Below are 19,034 nucleotides of genomic sequence, written 5' to 3'. Positions count from 1 at the left end.
GTGCATCCGGATCTGGTTGTACCCGGAGTAAGCATCGAGAAAACTTAACATTTCGTGTCCGGCCGTCGCATCGATCATTCTGTCGATGTGAGGCAATGAAAATGAATCCTTCGGGCATGCCTTGTTTAAATCCTTATAATCGACACACATTCGAAATTTATTATCTTTTTTGGGCACCACCACCACGTTAGCAAGCCAATCCGGGTATTTCACTTCCCGGATGGAACCTATATTCAAAAGCTTCGTTACCTCGTCTTTCACGAAGGCGTGCTTTGGCTCCGACATCGGCTTCCTCTTTTGCTTGACCGGGGGAAACTTCCTGTCCAAGCTGAGTTTGTGCGATGCTATTTCCGGTGATATACCTGTCATATCTATATGCGACCATGCAAAGCAATCGGCGTTAGCTCGAAGAAATTCAATTAACTTACGCCTGAGCTCCGGGGTGAGCCCCGTGCCCAGGTATACCTTTCTGTCCGGTAAGAACTCAAACAAGATGATCTGCTCCAGCTCCTCTACGGTTGACTTGGTCGCGTCCGAGTCATCCGGCATGACAAAGGATCTGGGCATCCCGAAGTCGTCCTTCTCGTGCACTGGACCTGGTCCAGCGTACCTTAATTGCTATTGGGGGACCTCCCCTCCGGTTGCACCCTTCTCTTCCTGAACCGGCTTCTCGGGCCGGGAAGCCGCCTCATCTACTGCGAACATTTCCTTTGCTGCGGGCTGCTCGCCCCGGATGGTTTTCACCCCCTCCGGAGTGGGGAATTTCAACAACTGATGCAATGTTGAAGGAACCGCCTTCATACCATGTATCCAAGGTCTGCCCAATAACGCGTTATATTTCATGTCCCCTTCGATCACATAGAACATCGTTTGTTGAATGGTGCCATCCACGTTTACGGGCAACGAGATCTCTCCCCTCGTGGTTTCACTTGCCATATTGAATCCGCTTAACACTCGGGCCACTGGTACGATCTGACCGAGCAACCCCAGCTGTTCAACCACTCTCCATCGGATGATGTTAGCCGAGCTACCTGGGTCAACCAAAATACGTTTGACCTTAGTTTTAAAGATAAGTACAGAAATTACCAACGTATCATTGTGGGGTTGGATGACGCCCTCCGCGTCTTCGTCACTAAAGAAGATGGATCCCTCGGTCGAATGACCCCGAGTGCGCTTTTCACGAACAATAGAAATCTTCGTCCGCTTCATTACCGACCCTCGAGGGGCGTCAATCCCCCCCACTATCATGTTGATTGTATGTTGGGGTTCGACAGGCTCGGGCCTTTGATAAGATTCTCTTTCCTTATAATGATTTTTGGCCCGCTCGCTCAGCAGATCTCGGAGGTGGCCATTTTTCAATAACCGGGCTACCTCTTCTCTCAATTGGCGGCAATCCTCGGTTGTATGACCGTGGGTTCCGTGGTATTCACACACTACGCTCGGATCCCGCTGACCCGGGTCCGACCTCAATGGTTTAGGCCATCTTACATCGGGGACACGCCCAATGGCCGAGACAAGTCCCGAAGTGCTAACGTTGAAGTTGTACTCCGAAATTTTTGGCGGAACCTTGTTACTGGCGGAACTTCTGGCATCGCTCCTAAACGAGAGTCCCCGACTGTTCGACGGGCGCTCGACCCGCTTACTGCCCCGTCCAGAGAAATGGCTTGGACTCTCGATTAGTTTTTCTGACCTGACATTTTGTCTCTCCGAATGGGGATACGGCCGAAATCTTTCTTTCGATGATTCGGACTTCGTTTCGTATCCCTTCCTCGGTGCCTCGAAACCTTTATTTACTTTGATCCTTACCGGTGGGAGCTCGAATTGATCATCCTCCACCCGAATTTTTGACTCATACCGATTGTGGACGTCGGCCCATGTTACGGCCTCGTATTCTAGCAAACTTTCTTTCAATTTGGCCGAAGCCACCGAACTTAGCATGTTGAGGCCCTTTGTGAAAGCCTGCGCGGCCCACTCTTCTGGCACCGGGGGGAGTTCCATCCGTTCCCTCTGGAACCGGGTGACGAACTCTCGCAGTAGCTCGTCGTCCCTTTGGGTTATCCGGAAAATATCAGCCTTACGGGCCTGCACTTTTATGGCACCGGCATGGGCTCTGACGAAGGCGTCGGCGAGCATTTCAAAAGAAGTGATCGAATGCTCGGGTAGATGGTCGTACCACGTTAATGCCCCCTTCGATAGGGTCTCTCCAAATTTTTTCAACAATACCGACTCTATCTCATCTTCTTCCATATTGTTGCCCTTTATAGCACAGGTGTACGAGGTCACATGCTCATGCGGGTCCGTGGTGCCGTCGTATTTCTGAATATCCGGCATCTTGAATCTCTTCGGGATCAACTTGGGGGCCGCACTCGGAGGAAAAGGTCTTTGAATATACCTTTTTGAGTTTGGCCCTTTTAGCAAAGGTGGAGCCCCCGGTATCTGATCCACCCGAGAGTTGTACGTCTCGACCCCCTTTTCGGTGGAATCCACTCGCTGTGCCAAAGTTTCGAGCATCTTCAGAACCTCGATGGAGGATCCGGCCCCAGAATCATCACTCTCGACCATCCGTGGTTCGTTCTTTCCGATTTCCGCTGTACCCTTAGCTTTCTCAGGCCCAGCTTCACCATTTCCGCTCTGCAGTCGGGCAATCGCTAATCCTTGCTCGGCGATTGCCGCCCTTTGTTCCTGCAACATTTCAAAGATTAATCGCAAGTTAATGCCATCGTTCGGTCCGTCCGGTTCTCTCCGGCCATGGTCCCGGGACAATGTAACGGAATGATGAGTGTTTAGGGGGTCGGTCGCCGGTGGGACGGCGTTCTCTTGGTCTACGGTATTTTGCCGGTTGAGTCCTTCCCTCGAGTCAACGGGGTTCGGATCAGCGGGGTTCGCAATGCCCGCAGTCCGCTCCCTTCGTTTTCCGCCACGATCTCGGCATTATTGACATGACGAGATTGCTCGACGTCAGCCATTTGAACCGTTTTCACAGAGATGGGTAGGGACGTTTTTGGCTTCGATGAATATGGTAGAAATCAAGTCCAAAGACCACTATTATCCTAGCCCCACGGTGGGCGCCAAACTGTTTACCCCGGTTTCGGGTGATCAATTAAATTTATAGGTGGGTATAGGATATGTGTTTTGCTCTTGATGTGGACTAGGAAAAGTAAACAAAATATTTGAAGGTTAGCGATATATATAGGTTTGTGAGCAATGTATGGTACTTGATAGATGAAATGCGTTAATCACAATAGCGGGCAGCCTTGGCCGAATTAAATGATGAAAGAATTAGTATACAAGAGTTCCTCTATTACAAATGTTCTTGGAAAGTAAGAAGAGCCCAACCTCCTTAAGGGAGGTAGATATGCCCTATTTATAGCAGTGAGCCCATGGGCCTCATACAATAGGAATTAATAAAATACCAATAAAAAGGACAGCCCCTGCACGGATTTGGTGGGATTGGACTGACGGCGCCGTCTGACACACGCGTAGTTGGTGGCCGACCATGACATGACACCACTAGTGCGCTTCAGCAACGGTCATAACGGACCAACGGATACACGGGAAAACGGTATCCGGATCAATGGTGACGAACCCTCGGGTAGAGTCCCCGAACCACCGGTGGCACGGAGACCGGACCAAAGGGCGCCCCTGCTCAGCTTCGATCAAAGCGCTTATCCGGGAAGGTGTGACGCCCCTCGTGCGAACTCCCGGCCCTCTTCTTCCTCCGGTCCATAGTTTCTCCGGATGTGACTCATATCCGGTTTCTACCGTATACACATATAGCGAAATCTAACTAATTTGAGATAGATTGACTAATAGTTGGTCAATTGATTGACATTCTGCTTAAAAATGTCAGCATAGTGTCTGGGACTTTTCTTTAAACCAACATATGGGTCAAGATATAATAGGAGTTATTGATCTGTATAACTTACTAACAGAAGAGGAAACGCCACAGATGCACAAAACATACACACATAAATGTGTTGGTTGTTTTTTTTTTTTTTTTTTTTTTTTTGATGACATGGGAACCCGCAGCCGCTACCCTTCGGGTGCGCACAGGGTAAACCCAGCTCCTGTGCAATAGCTCGCAAACCACGTAGGAGAGGTAACCAGCACTAGGCAAGCCCCGTGCAACGAGTTCGACCCAGAAGGCAAATCCCTTGCTGTCTTAGGCGGGGGTTTCAAACCTGAGATCTCCATTATGAAAGCCCCATGCTCAACCAACTAAGCCACCCTCGCGGGTAATGTGGTGGTTGTCTTTACTTTGAAACTTCTGAATCGTATAAGATTTTTTCATGTTCTCTACTACCTACATGGAAATTGAAAGCCAATTCTTCCATCATGCATCGTCTCCAGATGCCACATAATCCAGTTTCTGGGAAGGCAATATTCTACAATTTATTTGCCGAAATTGATGAATATAAAAAGTCATATAAAAGCCAGATCTCACTCTTACTCTTCTTATAATCAGCTTTCCATTTTATTCTCTTATTGGAAAAGAAAGGTTTTTTTTTTTTTTGATAAAGTAAAAGAAGAAGAAAGAAAGGTAAACATTTACTTCTCATCTTAATAAAGCGGCCATAAAATTCACATTAATTTTGGAAACAAAGTTGTAGCAATAATTTACTATTCCAATGAAGGTACCTTAGCAGTTGCTTTGCCCTCTTGTTGCTGATTATTTCATCCTTGGTATGTCAAACCATTGTGTTGGGACTTATTGTAGGTCTAACGTTACCATTGTGATTAGTGATTATGGGACAACTTCTGCTAATAGGATTTGATTTCTGTTGAAATATTTTATGGGCTCAACTTCACTTGTATGGATTTTTTTTCTTAGGTCAATCTGTTTGGGGGATGACAAGGGAGATATTTAACATTCTCTTCTTATACATTTTCACTGCATACGGGAAGATAACAAAAGAGAGTGGAAAATAAATGGAAGAAATTTTATGATTCTTTGTCCAAGTGGTTAAGCGTGGTATTAGGGAGATATACTTCTATATAGTACCCCGAATAGTCATGTTATGGATTCCGCTCTATTCGGGTTCAATTTACTATTGAGAGGATTCATTGAGATTATTTTTATGTTAGGCTTCAACCTACCACACTCTCCTGATTTGTCCGAGCTTGGATCTGCTATATGTTGCAAAACCAGCTAGGCAGAGTTTAGGATAACCTTGTTTGTTGTTATATTATTCACAAAACTGTTCTGGAATAGTGAGGGGATGTAAGAAGCTTTAAGAACATCGTCTCACTTATATTTTTGGTCTATAGGGGAAATACCTGTATGTATAGATAACTAGGTAACTTAAAGATATGACTTGGCCACATTACAAACTTCGATGGCCTTGGTGTGTTACTAATGAAGGACATTTTCTACTTAATGAAATATATTTGTTATCCTTAAATTACTATAATTAAAGAGAACATGCTATAAATCACAGTCATAATTACAATCGCATCTTCTATCACTTCAAAGGATTTATGGTTCTAGAAATAGTCGTTCACATTCCATATACGCATTTTTGTAGGAGGATGGGGGAGATAGATGTCAAATCTTCCATACTAATGTTTTCCTCTTGCAGCTTGTGCTGACGGGGTTGTTAGGGTCTTCAAGTTGGATGATGCTTCGAGCAAAAGCTTTAAGTATGACTTTTACTGTCTTATTATTATTAAGGCACTAATTATTATTAAGCTCCGAGCAAATTTTTTTTGTTGTTATTATTATTATTATTATCATCATCAATATTTTTGTTAGGTTTGAATTTAATTGCAAATTTCTAACTCTAATCTATGGTGCATCTTATTCAGGTTTCTGAGAATTAATTTGCCAGCTGGAGGTCATCCAACTGCAGTTGCAGTTGCTGATGAAGCTTCCTCAGTTGCAGTGGCATGCCATGGTCTTTTTGGTTCTTCCCTGTACATGTATGGTGAAGGGAAACCTAAAGCAGATGCTGATTCCAAACAGGCCAAGCTTCCTCTTCCAGAAATCAAATGGGAACAGCATAAAGTTCATGACAAGAGAGCAGTCCTGACTCTAGTTGGTACCAAGGCTACATATGGTAGTGCTGATGGGAGCACAATCATTGTTTCATGTTCTGAAGGTAAGGTTGGATTCTTATGAAATTCTTTTCAAGCTTACCCAGAGAACTCTTGAGTTAAAGCTCAATGGATATCCTGATTCTTGTAAAAGCTTCATGGGCTCATATTTGTAGCTGGAGAATGCATGATTATGAGAGAGCCGGCATGTATCATATTGATTTTTGAATTCTGTATTTGAGTTTTAAGTTTATTCAATTTCATTCTGTAGCTAGTGCTAATGGGCCTAACTGCCATGCTTAGCTTTTATCAGTACGTAAAGTTTTATTGAGGTAGCTAAAGACCAACACTGAGTTTGTGCTGGATTAACAAAGATATTCCATCCTTTATAGTACTATTTTTTAAAATATTACAGCTAATTCTATCAGGATGTCCTCACTATTTACAGCAATTAATTTACACCATTGTCCTAATAAACTAAGGCATGCTAACTTCAAATACTGATTGATGTAGTTTTTCCTTCGAAGAATCTATGGTTTCTTTCAGTTCAAACTACCCAAACTTTACATGGTGGAACTGTCATCCAGATTTTCTTAAGCTCCCTTGTAATTTTCCTTCCTTCCCAGAAGCAATAAAATTGTTTTTAGGGTTCTTGGCATGACTCTCCTCAAGCCAAATATCTGCAAAAACATTCTGCATAGTAACTACGCAATGCAAAAATAAGTGGTCAGTTTCTTCATTATCAAACCCACACAAATCTGACTTGCTGCACATGTGAAAGCCTTCTCTCTGAAGATCTCGCTGTCTTAAACAGGCATCATGTTACAAAACCCAGCTGAAGCAAGCTACTTTACTTGGTCCATAGACTTCCAAATCAAGGTTCTTGACCGTCGAGAAGAAAAAGAGTCATCCCTATTAACATTTAACTTGAATTCACAGTGAACTTTCTATTGCTATTTGCAGTCCATATGAGCCTGACAGGAGTCCCATTAAGTTGTCTTGACTGTCCCAACTTCAAAAGAAGTTGGGCATGCTTTTCAACTTACCACTTGAAGCAATTCCTTCTAAACCTCACATTCTGTTTATTTTCTTCTAACTGGCATGCTTAATTCTGACTTCTTTTGGCATTGTAGAGGATGATTTGGCCTGAGATTGTGTAGAAAATTGTGGACATGATATCTAATATGTTAATATTTTGTGTACATCAGCGCATCAACTATCTCAAAATTTGAGCATGTTGGTAGATAACCAAAGTCACTAATTACTGGAACTGTTAATTACCTACTTCCCTAACATATTTTCCTTAACTACAGTATCATGATCGAAAATGTTACCGTACCAAAATCACTTTCAGTCCTGCACCAAAAGTTTTTCCATGCCACAAGTTGGGAGTCTTTTTTTTTTTTTTGGTTATTACTAATTAAAGAAGGTAAATGACATTTTACCATAAGATTGATAATCTGTAGCCTTATTACAGAGTTTCAGAAGCAAATTTCCGATAGCAATGAAAAATCAATCCTATTTATTTTTCTTGCACACGTGCAAACACAATTCATTCCAAGTGCTTTAGTTTCCTCAACCTTGAGTCATATAATAGTATCACTTGCTTTAAAGTGAATAGATATATTACATTTGAAATTATTACACAATGACAAAATGAATAGGGAAAAAGAAAACATAAAATCGATATCAAAAAGAAAACATAAAATCAAGTTTCATTTTATCATTCAAAGTTTTGACTGGATCTTAGGATCAGATTGGGGTTGTAGAACTTGGTTGAAGTTGCTTCACTTAGTCCAAATTATGAAGCTTGATGACACTACCTTAGCTTGTATGTTTGGTGGCATTCTTTTTCCGGGTTCTCTCTCGACTCTGGGATCAAACACTTCTGCTGCTTGTTGCTATATTTGCAGGACGAACCAAAATAGTAGTTCAGAAACTTGTTTGGCAGAAAGTTCTGTTGTACATGTCTTTGACTGCCAAATTTTAAGATTAAGATTGTATGATGCAAAATATTTTTAAAATGCTATCGCTTTAATAAAGATGACATATTCAATTTAGTTTTATTGATGAAAGCAAATGATCTTGCTTCAGGCAATGCTCTTAATTGGTGTTTGTTGGAAAAATAAATCTCAATCTGATCTCAAACTTACATTACAATTCTTTTGGAAGAAAGTGGATGCATTTGAATGACATGAAGATTGGTTTTGATGTTCCAAGAATCTTTTATGCACTGTGTATGCCATGTTTGGGTTTTGATGGATATTAGTGATATGACGATAGATGTGTGACCAGCTCGCTCGTCATTTGTGTGTCTGAGATTTCATATCCACAAACATCTTTACTACCAGATTCTTCCTTTCCTTTCTTTTTTGTGTGGAAGAACCTTTTTTTTTCTTTCCATGAGGCAAAATGACACATGAAATAATCTGCTTCCGTATTTTTTGTGTTTTAGGTACTGATATTGTCCTTTTTCATGGAAAAAGTGGAAAGATTGTTGGGAATGTCGATACGAATCAACTCAGGAATAACATGGCTACTATATCTCCCAATGGGCGTTTTATAGCTGCTGCAGCTTTTACTGCTGATGTCAAGGTGAAGTTTGATGTTGGGTTCTTATCATTTTGTGAGACTGAACTGCTTTAAGCTTTTATAAATAGTCTCAACAGTGATGTGCTACATGTTGTGTCAAAGTTCAATCTAAGTTGAGTGGTGGGAAAATGATGTTAGGAAACTAGGTAGTAATAAGAGATATTGGAAGATGAGAAGAAAAAAGGAAACGTGAGTGTCCTTTTTCTGTTCAAAATTTTTTGGAGGGTTAGATGAGAAACAAAGAGTTCCAGCTAATAACCTGTACTAAATTGTTGCGCCAGTAGTTTCCTGAGACGTTAAAACTGTTAAGACTTTCACAGCTACATTCTTTTCAGTTGCCGTCTTGTCGTTCAGTGTCAAGTGTCAGGCAGTCTGGCATGTGAATCGGACTGTTATGTACAGTCTTATCAATGTGGTGGTTGGAAGGGCAGTTAGAACAAGGAGCTTATGGGGTGGCGCTATTCAAGGAAATACACATATGGTTATCGCCTGGTTCTAGTCATCTTGTATGCAGCTGGGCCAAAGCTTGGACAAAGATGGTCAAATGGTGTTTGCCATTGATTCACTCAAGAACATATTTCAGAACCACGTACACCCACCACCCATCCACAAAGGGGGATCCAAATGTTTGTCCTATGTAATCCGAAGAGAGTGAAAGACGGATGGGGTTATCCAAAGAATATGTTTTCCCTATGTGATCCGTGTGAATAGCTAAACACTTTCCAATCCTTCCTGAGAAAGGTGGAGATTGCACATCGTTTGATTTTATTTAAGTATTATCTTTCACTCATGGAAGTTGTAGATATTTGTCATTTTTCCAAAGAAGTCAACTAAATTGGGATAAGTTATGAAGGAAAAGTAGGTTATATAAATTTGGGGTGGCGGTTAAATACTGTGGTAAAGCTCTCATTACTTGTGTGTGGTTTGAGTCCTTTTAAGTTTTATGCAATTTACTTGGCAATGATTTTTTCATATATTTCTGACTTGGTTGTTGGATGTCATCAAAGAAGAGTTCCTGAAGAAGTTTCTTTTTGACAGGTTTGGGAGATTGTGTATTCGAAGGATGGTGCTGTAAAGGAGGTTTCAAGGATTATGGAGCTCAAGGGGCATAAGGTAAATGATATGACGTTCTTGCCCTATGGAAGTCTTATTTTCATTTTCTCCTTTTCTATCCCTCTCTAGGGTTCTAGATCAACATGATCTGAATTCAGGTGCGTCTGATGATGTTTCTAGTGTGAACAGGCTTACTATTGTCTTAATTTGTACTTAGTTTTTAGCTTTATGTTAATATTTTAGGGAAAGGAGAAATTGTAGAAAATTCCTAAGGGAGTGTCAATTTGAAGTAGCTGTTTCATCAAAGACCTCCATGATTCAAATACTTGTAGTTGATCGTAGACTGGGAACATCTCTTTTTATTTAGGTGCATGATTTAACTGATGAATGAAATCTTGTTTTTATTATAGAAGGTGTACAATGCTCTGTCGACTGACCGTGTCATTTAGTTTCAATGAACTTTTGCGATTGACCTTTTCTTTTTGGATTTGCTATTAATTTGTTGCTTTATTTAATCTTTCCTGTATATGTCTAAATTTTATGTGTGCTGTACAGAGTGCAGTGACGTGGCTATGCTTTAGCCCGAATTCTGAACAAATAGTCACTGCATCGAAGGATGGTACCATCAGAGTGTGGAATATTAATGGTACGTCTTCCCTCCCTAGCTCTTATTAGTTACCAATTTACCATTATTACCTCATCTAATTATATTCCTTTGTGCGACATTCTTGTTCTGCAGTGCGCTATCATCTTTCTGAGGACCCTAAGACATTAAAGGTGTTCCCTATTCCCCTTAAGGATGCAAATGGCGCAACTTTACACTATGATCGTTTATGTCTATCACCTGATGGAAAGATATTGGCCACCACTCATGGTTCAATGATGCAATGGCTATGTGCAGAGACTGGGAAGGTTTTGGACACAGCTGAAAAAGCACATGATGGTATGTTTTTAAAATTACTTAGCACCTATATCAGAAAATGTCCCACCATTTTCATCCCTTTGTATGTATTGAACCAATCTGTAGAAATTTTTCTATATTCTGAAGCAGCTATGAGCCTATGACTGGATGCTTCTTTGCAACAGTTCAACTTTTTGTTCCTTCACAATAGACAACAAGAACCTGAATGGAATACATTAGCACATCCTTTTAAAACCTTCTCCCAATCCCATCCTGCCACCCCTTCCCCATCAAAGGAGGAGGAAGATTCATAAAGTGTTAGCTAGAATCTAATTGGGACGTCATCCGCATCTTAGCTTTCATTTTATTGAGCACTGTATTGTCTTGATACCTTTTCTTTTCCTCACGAGTGTTCCTTTTCAGTTTCCTCAGGAGTCATGAATATTTTAAGTTAGATTTCATTGTTCCTAGATGCTGTGAGGCTCTGTTGGAACCATTCTACTTACTATTCTTGTTTAAGTCATGAGTTTTGTCTTAGAACCTCTGTTGCGCTTACATAGTTTCTGCGCTATAGGTGTAATTTTGTATGAAGCAATATGATATCTTAGGTCAATAGGAGATGAGAAGGGATGTCTTAGATCAATAGGAGATGAGGGTAAAGTTGTTCTATCATGGTGCTTGAAGGTGGCATGCAGATCTAGGATTTTATGGGGATCGGTGCACCACTGCTGACAGAAGCTGGACGAAGTCATGAGTGTAGGATGCCAGACTTGGAATTCTTGGGATGGCTAAAGTGAGAACTGAAAGCTACTGGAATGGAGTTGGATGAGAAGAGACAATAGTGATTTTCTTTTTCCAAAAGAGTTTAACTTTTATCAACAGTGTTAATTCTTTTTATATTATCAAGTTACAAGTAATTGATCAGTGACCCGCGAGAGATGATAGGCAAACTTGGGATTAGAAGAAAAAGAAAGGGCAATATTACACCAGGAATAAATTGAAAGAGAGAAGTAAAACAAACTGAACCAAATAGCAGAATAGTGTCATAAAAAATAAAAAAAAATAGCAGAATAGGAAACCATAAAAAATGATCATCTAATAAAAATACCATAAAGGAATAGAACCCTTGGCCTAAGTATCACAATTCATTACTTAACCGGTGTTCACAACATTTATTGTTTGTGCAAACACAATATAAATAAGAAACTTTATTAGAAAAACTTAACGAGAGTCTCCGATAAAGATGCAAGTAACTTGTGCATCACAATGCTTTTGGTCTACTGGGTGCACGACGATATTATGAGCCTGATTTACAAGTATAGTGTACAACACAAAACAAAATTTGGGGAAGTAGCATAGGTTTCCGTGAACCCAGCGTGTTCAACGTGGCTCTGCCACTGTGGTTGGTAGTCCAGCCATACCAGCCACGCTGTCAAGTTATATTAACTTGATCTGAAAATTTATATTCTTCCACTTTTTGTGTACAGGTGATATCACTGACATGGCATGGTCGCCTTCTCCGATTCCATTCGGTAAGTCTCTCTCCCATCCCAAGGGAAGTTCTGTATTATGTGTGATTTTATTTTATTTTCTTGTCTACATTAGGTCATAAAGAGGATCAGCTTTTTTCCTCTTTTTTTTTTTTTTCCAAGTCTTTTGTCACCAAGTCAAAAGATAGTTGGTCTCTTTTGGCTGGCATCTTGCTTTCAAGTCTTCTTTCTAGTTTTAATGGATTTTCTGAATTCTTCCATTTTTCCCCTATATATTTTAGCAACTATGGAGATGAGACTTGCTTTCTGTCTTATAGCTATGATGGGGAAAAGTATGAAAAACTGTCGCGAAAAGGAAAAATTGAATAGTAGGACCAAATCCTTGTGGTTTAGGAGGAAGCTATCATTACACTTCCTCCTGCTGTTGAAGAAATTCTAGTAACTTAATAACCATCAGGCTCTAAATTCATAGGTGCATTTAGCAAGGATTTGTGATGGCAGCAAAAGAAAATAATAGTGTTTCTTTTGTGCAAAAAGTTTCTATAATCGTTGCTTTCTGGAGATGGTCTCACATTATTATGTTGGTTTTCTTTTTCTTGTTGCAACGGTGAATCAGGTGACAAGCAAGCTGTGGTGTTGGCCACAGCCAGTGTCGATAAGAAAGTGAAGTTGTGGGCAGCTCCATCCCTGAATGCATCATGAATAAGCTACGGAGCCTTCCCCCGTCCGTCAATGACAAGCTATTGATGTCTCACCCAGTTTCTGAACTAATAGATCACATACTATATAATATATATAGGGTTCAAGTCAGAAGAGCAGAATGCAGACTAAGTTAGAGGATGAGTTCTTACATCTTTTGAGGGTTTTTGTTATGCAAAGTGAGATTTAACCAGAATGTAGTAAGCTAGACAAATTTTGATGTTTTATACATGGGTTAGTGGTTCTCTCTCAAGCCCTGAGAAGTGATGAGGTGTTCCTTATTTTTAGAGCTGAGAATTGGAAAAGGTGGTTTTATCTGTTTCAGGCTAAAAGAGAAATATATATTCTGAAGTGTTTGTTGTCAACTTATTGGAAAAAACAGGAGGTTCTCTTTTCTGTTCAGTCAAAAGTTAATAACAAAGGAATAGGGAGCTCTATTTTCCTTGCTGTAGAAAGTAGAAAATGATCCACTTGGTTATGTTAGTCATTTCCTCTTTTCTGTCCACAGCGAAAAAAGATGACAAAATATGGGAAGTTCTGTTTTGCTTGCGGTAGAAACTAGAAAGTAGAATGTCAAGTTGCTCTTTCAGTTTGGTCATCAACTTATTAGGGAAAATGGGATATTTTTTTTCTGCTTTCAGTAAATTAAAGAGAGAAAACAAGAAATTGCAATGCCATAAAAAGTGGAAACGGTTCTCCTTGTTGAGTCTCATCATCAACTTATTAAAAGGTAAAAAGGTTAGCACATTGTAATTTGCAGGTATAGTGACGTAGAGCATTTGAAGTGTTGAGGAAGAAAAATAGACAAAGTATGAGGGATCAGTGATCTTTGACGAATAAAGGTAATCATTAAATAATACTACTACCTTAGATCTAATTTATGTGGTAATTTTCTTTTAAACTATCCAAAAAAAAATGTCAATCTTTTAAAAAGTTTTTCTTTCATAAACATCAAGCTCAATCAAATAGTGTCCCATAAATTGAGATAGAGGAAGTAGCGGCAATCTCCAGAAAAAGCAAAGTTTGAAATCCAGAAGCGGCCAAAAAGCAACCAAAAAAAAAAAAAGATACTAACGCCACTGTGGGGCTCGAACCCACGACCACAACCAAGTGAGCTAGATGGGCTTGTTGTGGATCTACTGCAGTATGAAGTTGGATGTTGCGCTTGTTCCAGCTTTCTTGTTCATTTTGTACATTTTAAAATAATAATTGGAACCTAAAAGCCTCTTTTTGATGTCATGCATTACTCATGCTTGGTCCTTCGTCCTCAAATTCAACTTTTGAGAGAGTTTCTTTTCTCTTTTTCAGAAGAAACAACAAAATAACAAATGTGTAATTTCATCTTTCACTGTTACATGTCTATTCTTATTATTAGGATAGTACTTTTGCAACGTCTTTTACTTTGTGAAATGTAGGAAAGGTTCTAAATTGGAATAAGTTCCAATTGGTGTAAGGTTAAGTCCGTTCACTTGCATTGATAAGCATTAAAAAAGTGATAGCATAGCTTAACATAGGTTTCAAAAGATGGTGCATAAAGAAGAATTATAGAACTAGCCATATAACTAACATATCTAACTTTTAGGTTACATAAGAAAAAACACAAACTATGCAAGCACTCCATTTATATAGTGCCTGATAGAAGCAGCACGTACATTCACACTTAATCCAACATTTTACTATCAACTTGTCTCGAAAGAGAAAGAGAAAGGATCACACATTTAAAATAAAAAAGGAAAAAGGCAGAGTTTCAAAGCCTCAAAAAAGGGTCATTGCATTTATTCAGATTTGAAGGGAGGTGTAGATCCATCACGATTGTCTTCCATCCTCAATTTCTCTCTTCTCTGTCATATTCACAAAGACACAAGTTAGACAATTTAACATGCTTTCGTTGTACAGTCAGACCTCTCTATAATGGTTATTCTTTATAATAATGTTTAATTATTATAAAAAAATTCTCTGGGACAAGTTTTACATGTTATATTATATAAATATGTTCTCTGTAATAACATTTCGCTATAGCAATCAAATATATCCGAACAAACGACACTGTTGTAGTGATGTTTGACTGTATTTCTTTCTACATTAGGAAAAAGAAAACAAAAAAGCCAATGAAAACTCCTAATGTTCCCCCAAATGAAAGACATTCATGCTCTCTCCTCTGAATCTAATGATTAGATAACATTTTTCACGAATTTTCTTTTTAGAAAAAGAATGTTTTACGAATTAATGTGAAGGTTTTGTTTTTCTTTTTTCCTTTTTTTTTTCTTCAATTTGGCCGTATTCTGTGAAAAGGAAAAAAGAGAGAGAATGTTCTGTTGATACCTTTTCGAAGACTTCCTTCTGGTATCGGTATCCCTGAGACAAAAAAGAAAATATTATAGAATTACGAGGGTAAAACATTAGCATAACATATTTTGTTCATGTAACGCAACATTAAGTAATTCAGATTTTCAAAATAAATCCCGTATTTTTAGTACCTTTTTTTTTCCCCTTGTCTCGACTCTATAACAAGTGGTCTTTTTCCAAATTTTGTATCTTTTTATTTATAGAAAATCGAGTTCTTGAAATTTCATTTGTATGATATAAAGGTTAACGGTGAACAGACCTTGTCGGTTCCATAGAGGTAATCACAGTAAGTGAAGACTGAAGCAAAGTTGCTGTGACAACTTTCTCCAACAAAGTGGTGGTAATCATGGTATATTGCTCCCCCATAAAATGGTATGTATTTTGAAGGACTCCATGGAAATTCATAGCTGCATAATTAAATTCTATATCAAATATCATTCTTTCTTCCAAAAAAATAAACTAATCGAGTAGTAACGAATGGTCAATTGAGCAATAAAGTAATAGTCATGTGTACCCTACCCGCTGTGTGTCTCAATGGCTTCAATTTGCCTCAAGACAAACCAAAGCCAAAAGGTTAACATGTGACAAGGAACAATAAGTGGGCCAAGGAAAGAAGCCAAGCCCAAGATAATAATCTCAGCCCAATGGGCATAAGGTGCTGCAAAACCAATTGGGGCCACATATTCATGATGGACTCTGTGGATTTTGTCATAACCCCATTTATAGTGATGAAGCATCCTGTGAAGCCAATAGTTTGCATAGTCTTCAACTAAGAAATACACCAGTAATTGCCAGAACACTTCTGATGCAGATGGCAGGGGCAAACTTGTCCTTATCCCAACCCACTGCACAAAGCCCAAATAGAGTACTAAAATCAATAATGAGAAAAATATATTACTCCTATATTCTATCTTTCTTGGCCTTTACCTCCCTTTTTTTAAATGCAAGATGTTAACAGGAAAGTACATGAAAGTTTGGGCTGCATGTAAGGTTATTGAATTTTACCATTCAGTGAAAAAAAGATCCAGTTCAAAATTTTAAGACAACCTGTGAAATAGCTCAATTCAAGACATGCATAGATTCTTTGGTGTCCTTATATACTACATTTGATGGGAAAAATTTAAACCATTAAGAAAATTTAGATGCTTATATCAAAACATTATACCCTCCCCCACGTACCTTTTAAGTTCACTCATAAATTTGAATGTGATCGTACTAGTATAAAGAAAAGACTTGTAAAATGTTAATTTTGTTTTATTCGGTACAATCAGTGGCGGAGCCATGTTGACACCCCTTCGCCAAAAAATTACATTGTGTAAATACATAAAAAGATATTTTTTATGTATACATACTATGTGTTGAACCCCCTTAATTTCGTTGTAGATTTACTTTTTTATATTTTAACACCCCCTTAATAAAAATCCTAGTTCCGTCACTGGTTAAAATATGAAAAGTCTAAACACTTCATATATCTCCTGCAACTTCAAACACTTCAATTCTTTCCAAGATCTCAAAATAATAAACAGGATTTGTCTATTGTTAGTTTTAGACCTAATTCATAGCGTCATCCATGAAACATGCAAAGTAGTATTGGCAGTTTCGAACATGTATAAATGTAAGAATTTCAAATAATTTGCGTCAAAGGGGGAATCCTAATTTTGTAAAGAAAAATGCCCTTGTCATTTCAAAATAACTTTAAGGATGAATGGGACACAGAGAGACAGGGAGAGACGCATACAACATAGTCGGTAATAAATTCTAGTCAATTCAATAAGACACGCATACAACATAGTCAGTAATAAATTCATTTGCATGACACGTGCATGTTTCTTAACCGAACCTAATTTTTATTGCTTACCTGTATCACACCAAGGCGATCACACATACAAAGAGTTTTAGTCGGTATGCTATATTAATAGTCTAATTTTTAACACTACCGGTATATTTTAAATTTGATATAAATAAGTTATTAGTCTTATTTTCTAAAATATTAAATTAAATTTTTTACTTGGTGTTGTGATTTTATTTTAACTTGACGGTATTTGAATTGTTCGAAATGGGATAACTTGTTTTGAATAGTTCAAATGTATTTTTGGTCATTTTCCCCAATTTTAATTGCATTTTTTAGCTTGAGCAACATTTAGTGGAGAGGTCATTATTACGCTATTAATGGCCAGACACTTAGGAGCCAAAAACCAAAAGAAGGACAAAATAATTCCATTTCAAAAAACTTTATCATGTGCTTTGGTTTTTGTTTGTCTCATGAATTGGTGGACCAAATCTAACACTTTTGAGTTCATAGATTCTGCTCCACTAACCCGTGAGGCAAAAAAAAAAAAAAAATCACTCAACTAATGTCCACTGTGTGTAAAATTTTCATCAAACAAATAGAACAACAGTGCATGGATGGATACACACCTCAATGATGGGATAGGAGAAAAATTGGAGGGGGCCAACAGCAAATACAAAAGTGATGAGGACTTTTCTGTAGCATTCCATCATCTCAGATAAAGAAAATCTGATCTTGGGTTGAATCTTGTAAACATCAAACTTGTTGGACCTCATTAGCTCAAGAATCACCATTGGCAAAGGGACCATTGTGTAGAAAATGATCAGAAAAATTGTGTTGTGGCAATACAGATAGAAATCTGATTTATCAGCTGTGTATTTGAACCATAATGTCTCTCCAAATGTTAGGTTCCTCCCTAGAGACATAGAGGCCTCTTGTATGCTCTCAAAAGCCAACATTTTTGCAAATGTGGTTATTTTTTCAACAATATTGGCTCATATGGTTCTTCTTCTTTTTTCTTTTTCTTTTTCTCTCTCTATATATGTAGAAAGATATACAGAGAGAGAGGAAAAAGATGAAAAGGAAAGTTTTGCAAATAGATGTTGCAAAATTTATAGGAAAAAGACTAAGAAGGAGGAGGAGGAAAGTGGACTTTTTTTTATTTATTTACTAGGAAGGAGGTGGTGGAGAGAATTCAAAGGATTATCATTAGGTGTACTATAAATGTGGATTGGCTATTTCCCCTTTTTGCTTTGGATCCGCACTTTTTAATTTTCTAGGGGTATTTTTATTTGTTTCGACTCTTCGTTTTGTTAGTTATTTCATAATTGGATGCGGTAAGTATTAACATAGAGAATGTTATGCGATGAATAATATTATATAAAATTAATAATTACTAATAGATCACGTTGTGATTATAATGTTACGATTTTGAATTCCAATTGTCTTTATGTTTAGTTCAACATTTCTTATTCTTTGATGAATTATATTGAGAAAAGAAATTTCTTCTTCCAGTGAACAAATCCCGTGAGTAGGGGCGGAGCTAGGTAGGTCCAAGGAGTTCATCCGAACCCTCTTAGCGAAAAATTATAGTATTGTTTATACATGACTAAAATTATTTTATAGTAAATGTTGAACCCCCTTTGACTTCTTTATGTGTTTACATCTTTATATTTTAAATACTTTCGGTGAAAATCCTGATTCCGCCACTTATCGTGTGCTTTTGAGTAGATTTAACACCAGGGAGCTTTTGAATGGTGCTATTTGATGCAGAGTCATAGTGCACAACATATTTAAAGTTTAACCATTTCATTCCTTTTCCTTCTCCTTCTTCTGCCCCTCCTCTTCCTTCACAAGTCAAAACGCCATAAACAAATTAAATTACCGTGACAAATAAGATAGTTGTTGAACTGAAAAATTAATTCTCTTTGATTTATTAAAGTGGCCAAGCGAAAAAACTAATCTAGAATATTTGACAACTGACAAGGGACTGAGGGAATGAGAGAGTAAGTAGAAGTGTTATAAATACTTAGTACTTCGAAAAATAAAGTGTGTAACTTTATGTGCTCGTTATCTTTTTGTAGTTGAGGTGAAAGATTCAAACTCCATAAGCAGCGTGTCATTCCCTTTT

At 38.4% G+C, this 19,034-nt stretch overlaps 2 protein-coding genes across 2 annotated transcripts in view; one reads left to right on the top strand and one right to left on the bottom strand.

Moving 5' to 3' along the window:
• LOC132645704 (uncharacterized) overlaps positions 1 to 13,209 on the top strand; it is a 29,170-nt gene extending 15,961 nt beyond the window's left edge. Inside the window, exons 3-10 of the mRNA XM_060362847.1 lie at positions 5,580 to 5,640; positions 5,806 to 6,098; positions 8,489 to 8,628; positions 9,664 to 9,738; positions 10,234 to 10,324; positions 10,418 to 10,621; positions 12,067 to 12,111; positions 12,686 to 13,209. Of these exons, the coding sequence (XP_060218830.1) occupies positions 5,580 to 5,640; positions 5,806 to 6,098; positions 8,489 to 8,628; positions 9,664 to 9,738; positions 10,234 to 10,324; positions 10,418 to 10,621; positions 12,067 to 12,111; positions 12,686 to 12,771 (995 nt within the window). The 3' untranslated portion in view covers positions 12,772 to 13,209. The remainder of the gene's footprint in view (positions 1 to 5,579; positions 5,641 to 5,805; positions 6,099 to 8,488; positions 8,629 to 9,663; positions 9,739 to 10,233; positions 10,325 to 10,417; positions 10,622 to 12,066; positions 12,112 to 12,685) is intronic.
• Positions 13,210 to 14,279: 1,070 nt separating this feature from the next.
• On the bottom strand, positions 14,280 to 18,102 carry LOC132645703 (methylsterol monooxygenase 1-1-like). The gene is made up of 5 exons (XM_060362846.1): positions 17,533 to 18,102; positions 15,634 to 15,959; positions 15,374 to 15,521; positions 15,091 to 15,123; positions 14,280 to 14,609 (listed from the first exon to the last, which is right to left on the bottom strand). Exons 1-5 carry the CDS (start codon positions 17,860 to 17,862, stop codon positions 14,544 to 14,546), a joined length of 903 nt encoding a protein of 300 aa, XP_060218829.1. The 5' UTR covers positions 17,863 to 18,102; the 3' UTR covers positions 14,280 to 14,543.
• Positions 18,103 to 19,034: the final 932 nt, after the last annotated feature.

Source organism: Lycium barbarum, chromosome 6 (genome assembly GCF_019175385.1).
Source record: "Lycium barbarum isolate Lr01 chromosome 6, ASM1917538v2, whole genome shotgun sequence".
Lineage (NCBI taxonomy): Eukaryota > Viridiplantae > Streptophyta > Magnoliopsida > Solanales > Solanaceae > Lycium > Lycium barbarum.
This window is presented reverse-complemented; position numbering and strand designations above follow the sequence as displayed.

What these genes read in the sequence shown, in the direction of transcription:
- LOC132645703 (XM_060362846.1), bottom strand. Translation starts at nt 17,862, where the DNA reads ATGTTGGCTTTTGAGAGCATACAAGAGGCCTCTATGTCTCTAGGGAGG. An exon ending in GCCATTGAGACACACAGCGG is followed by an intron (nt 15,522 to 15,633) that starts GTAGGGTACACA and finishes TTAATTATGCAG; the next exon opens with CTATGAATTTCCATGGAGTC. An exon ending in ACCTCTATGGAACCGACAAG is followed by an intron (nt 15,124 to 15,373) that starts GTCTGTTCACCG and finishes TTTTTGTCTCAG; the next exon opens with GGATACCGATACCAGAAGGA.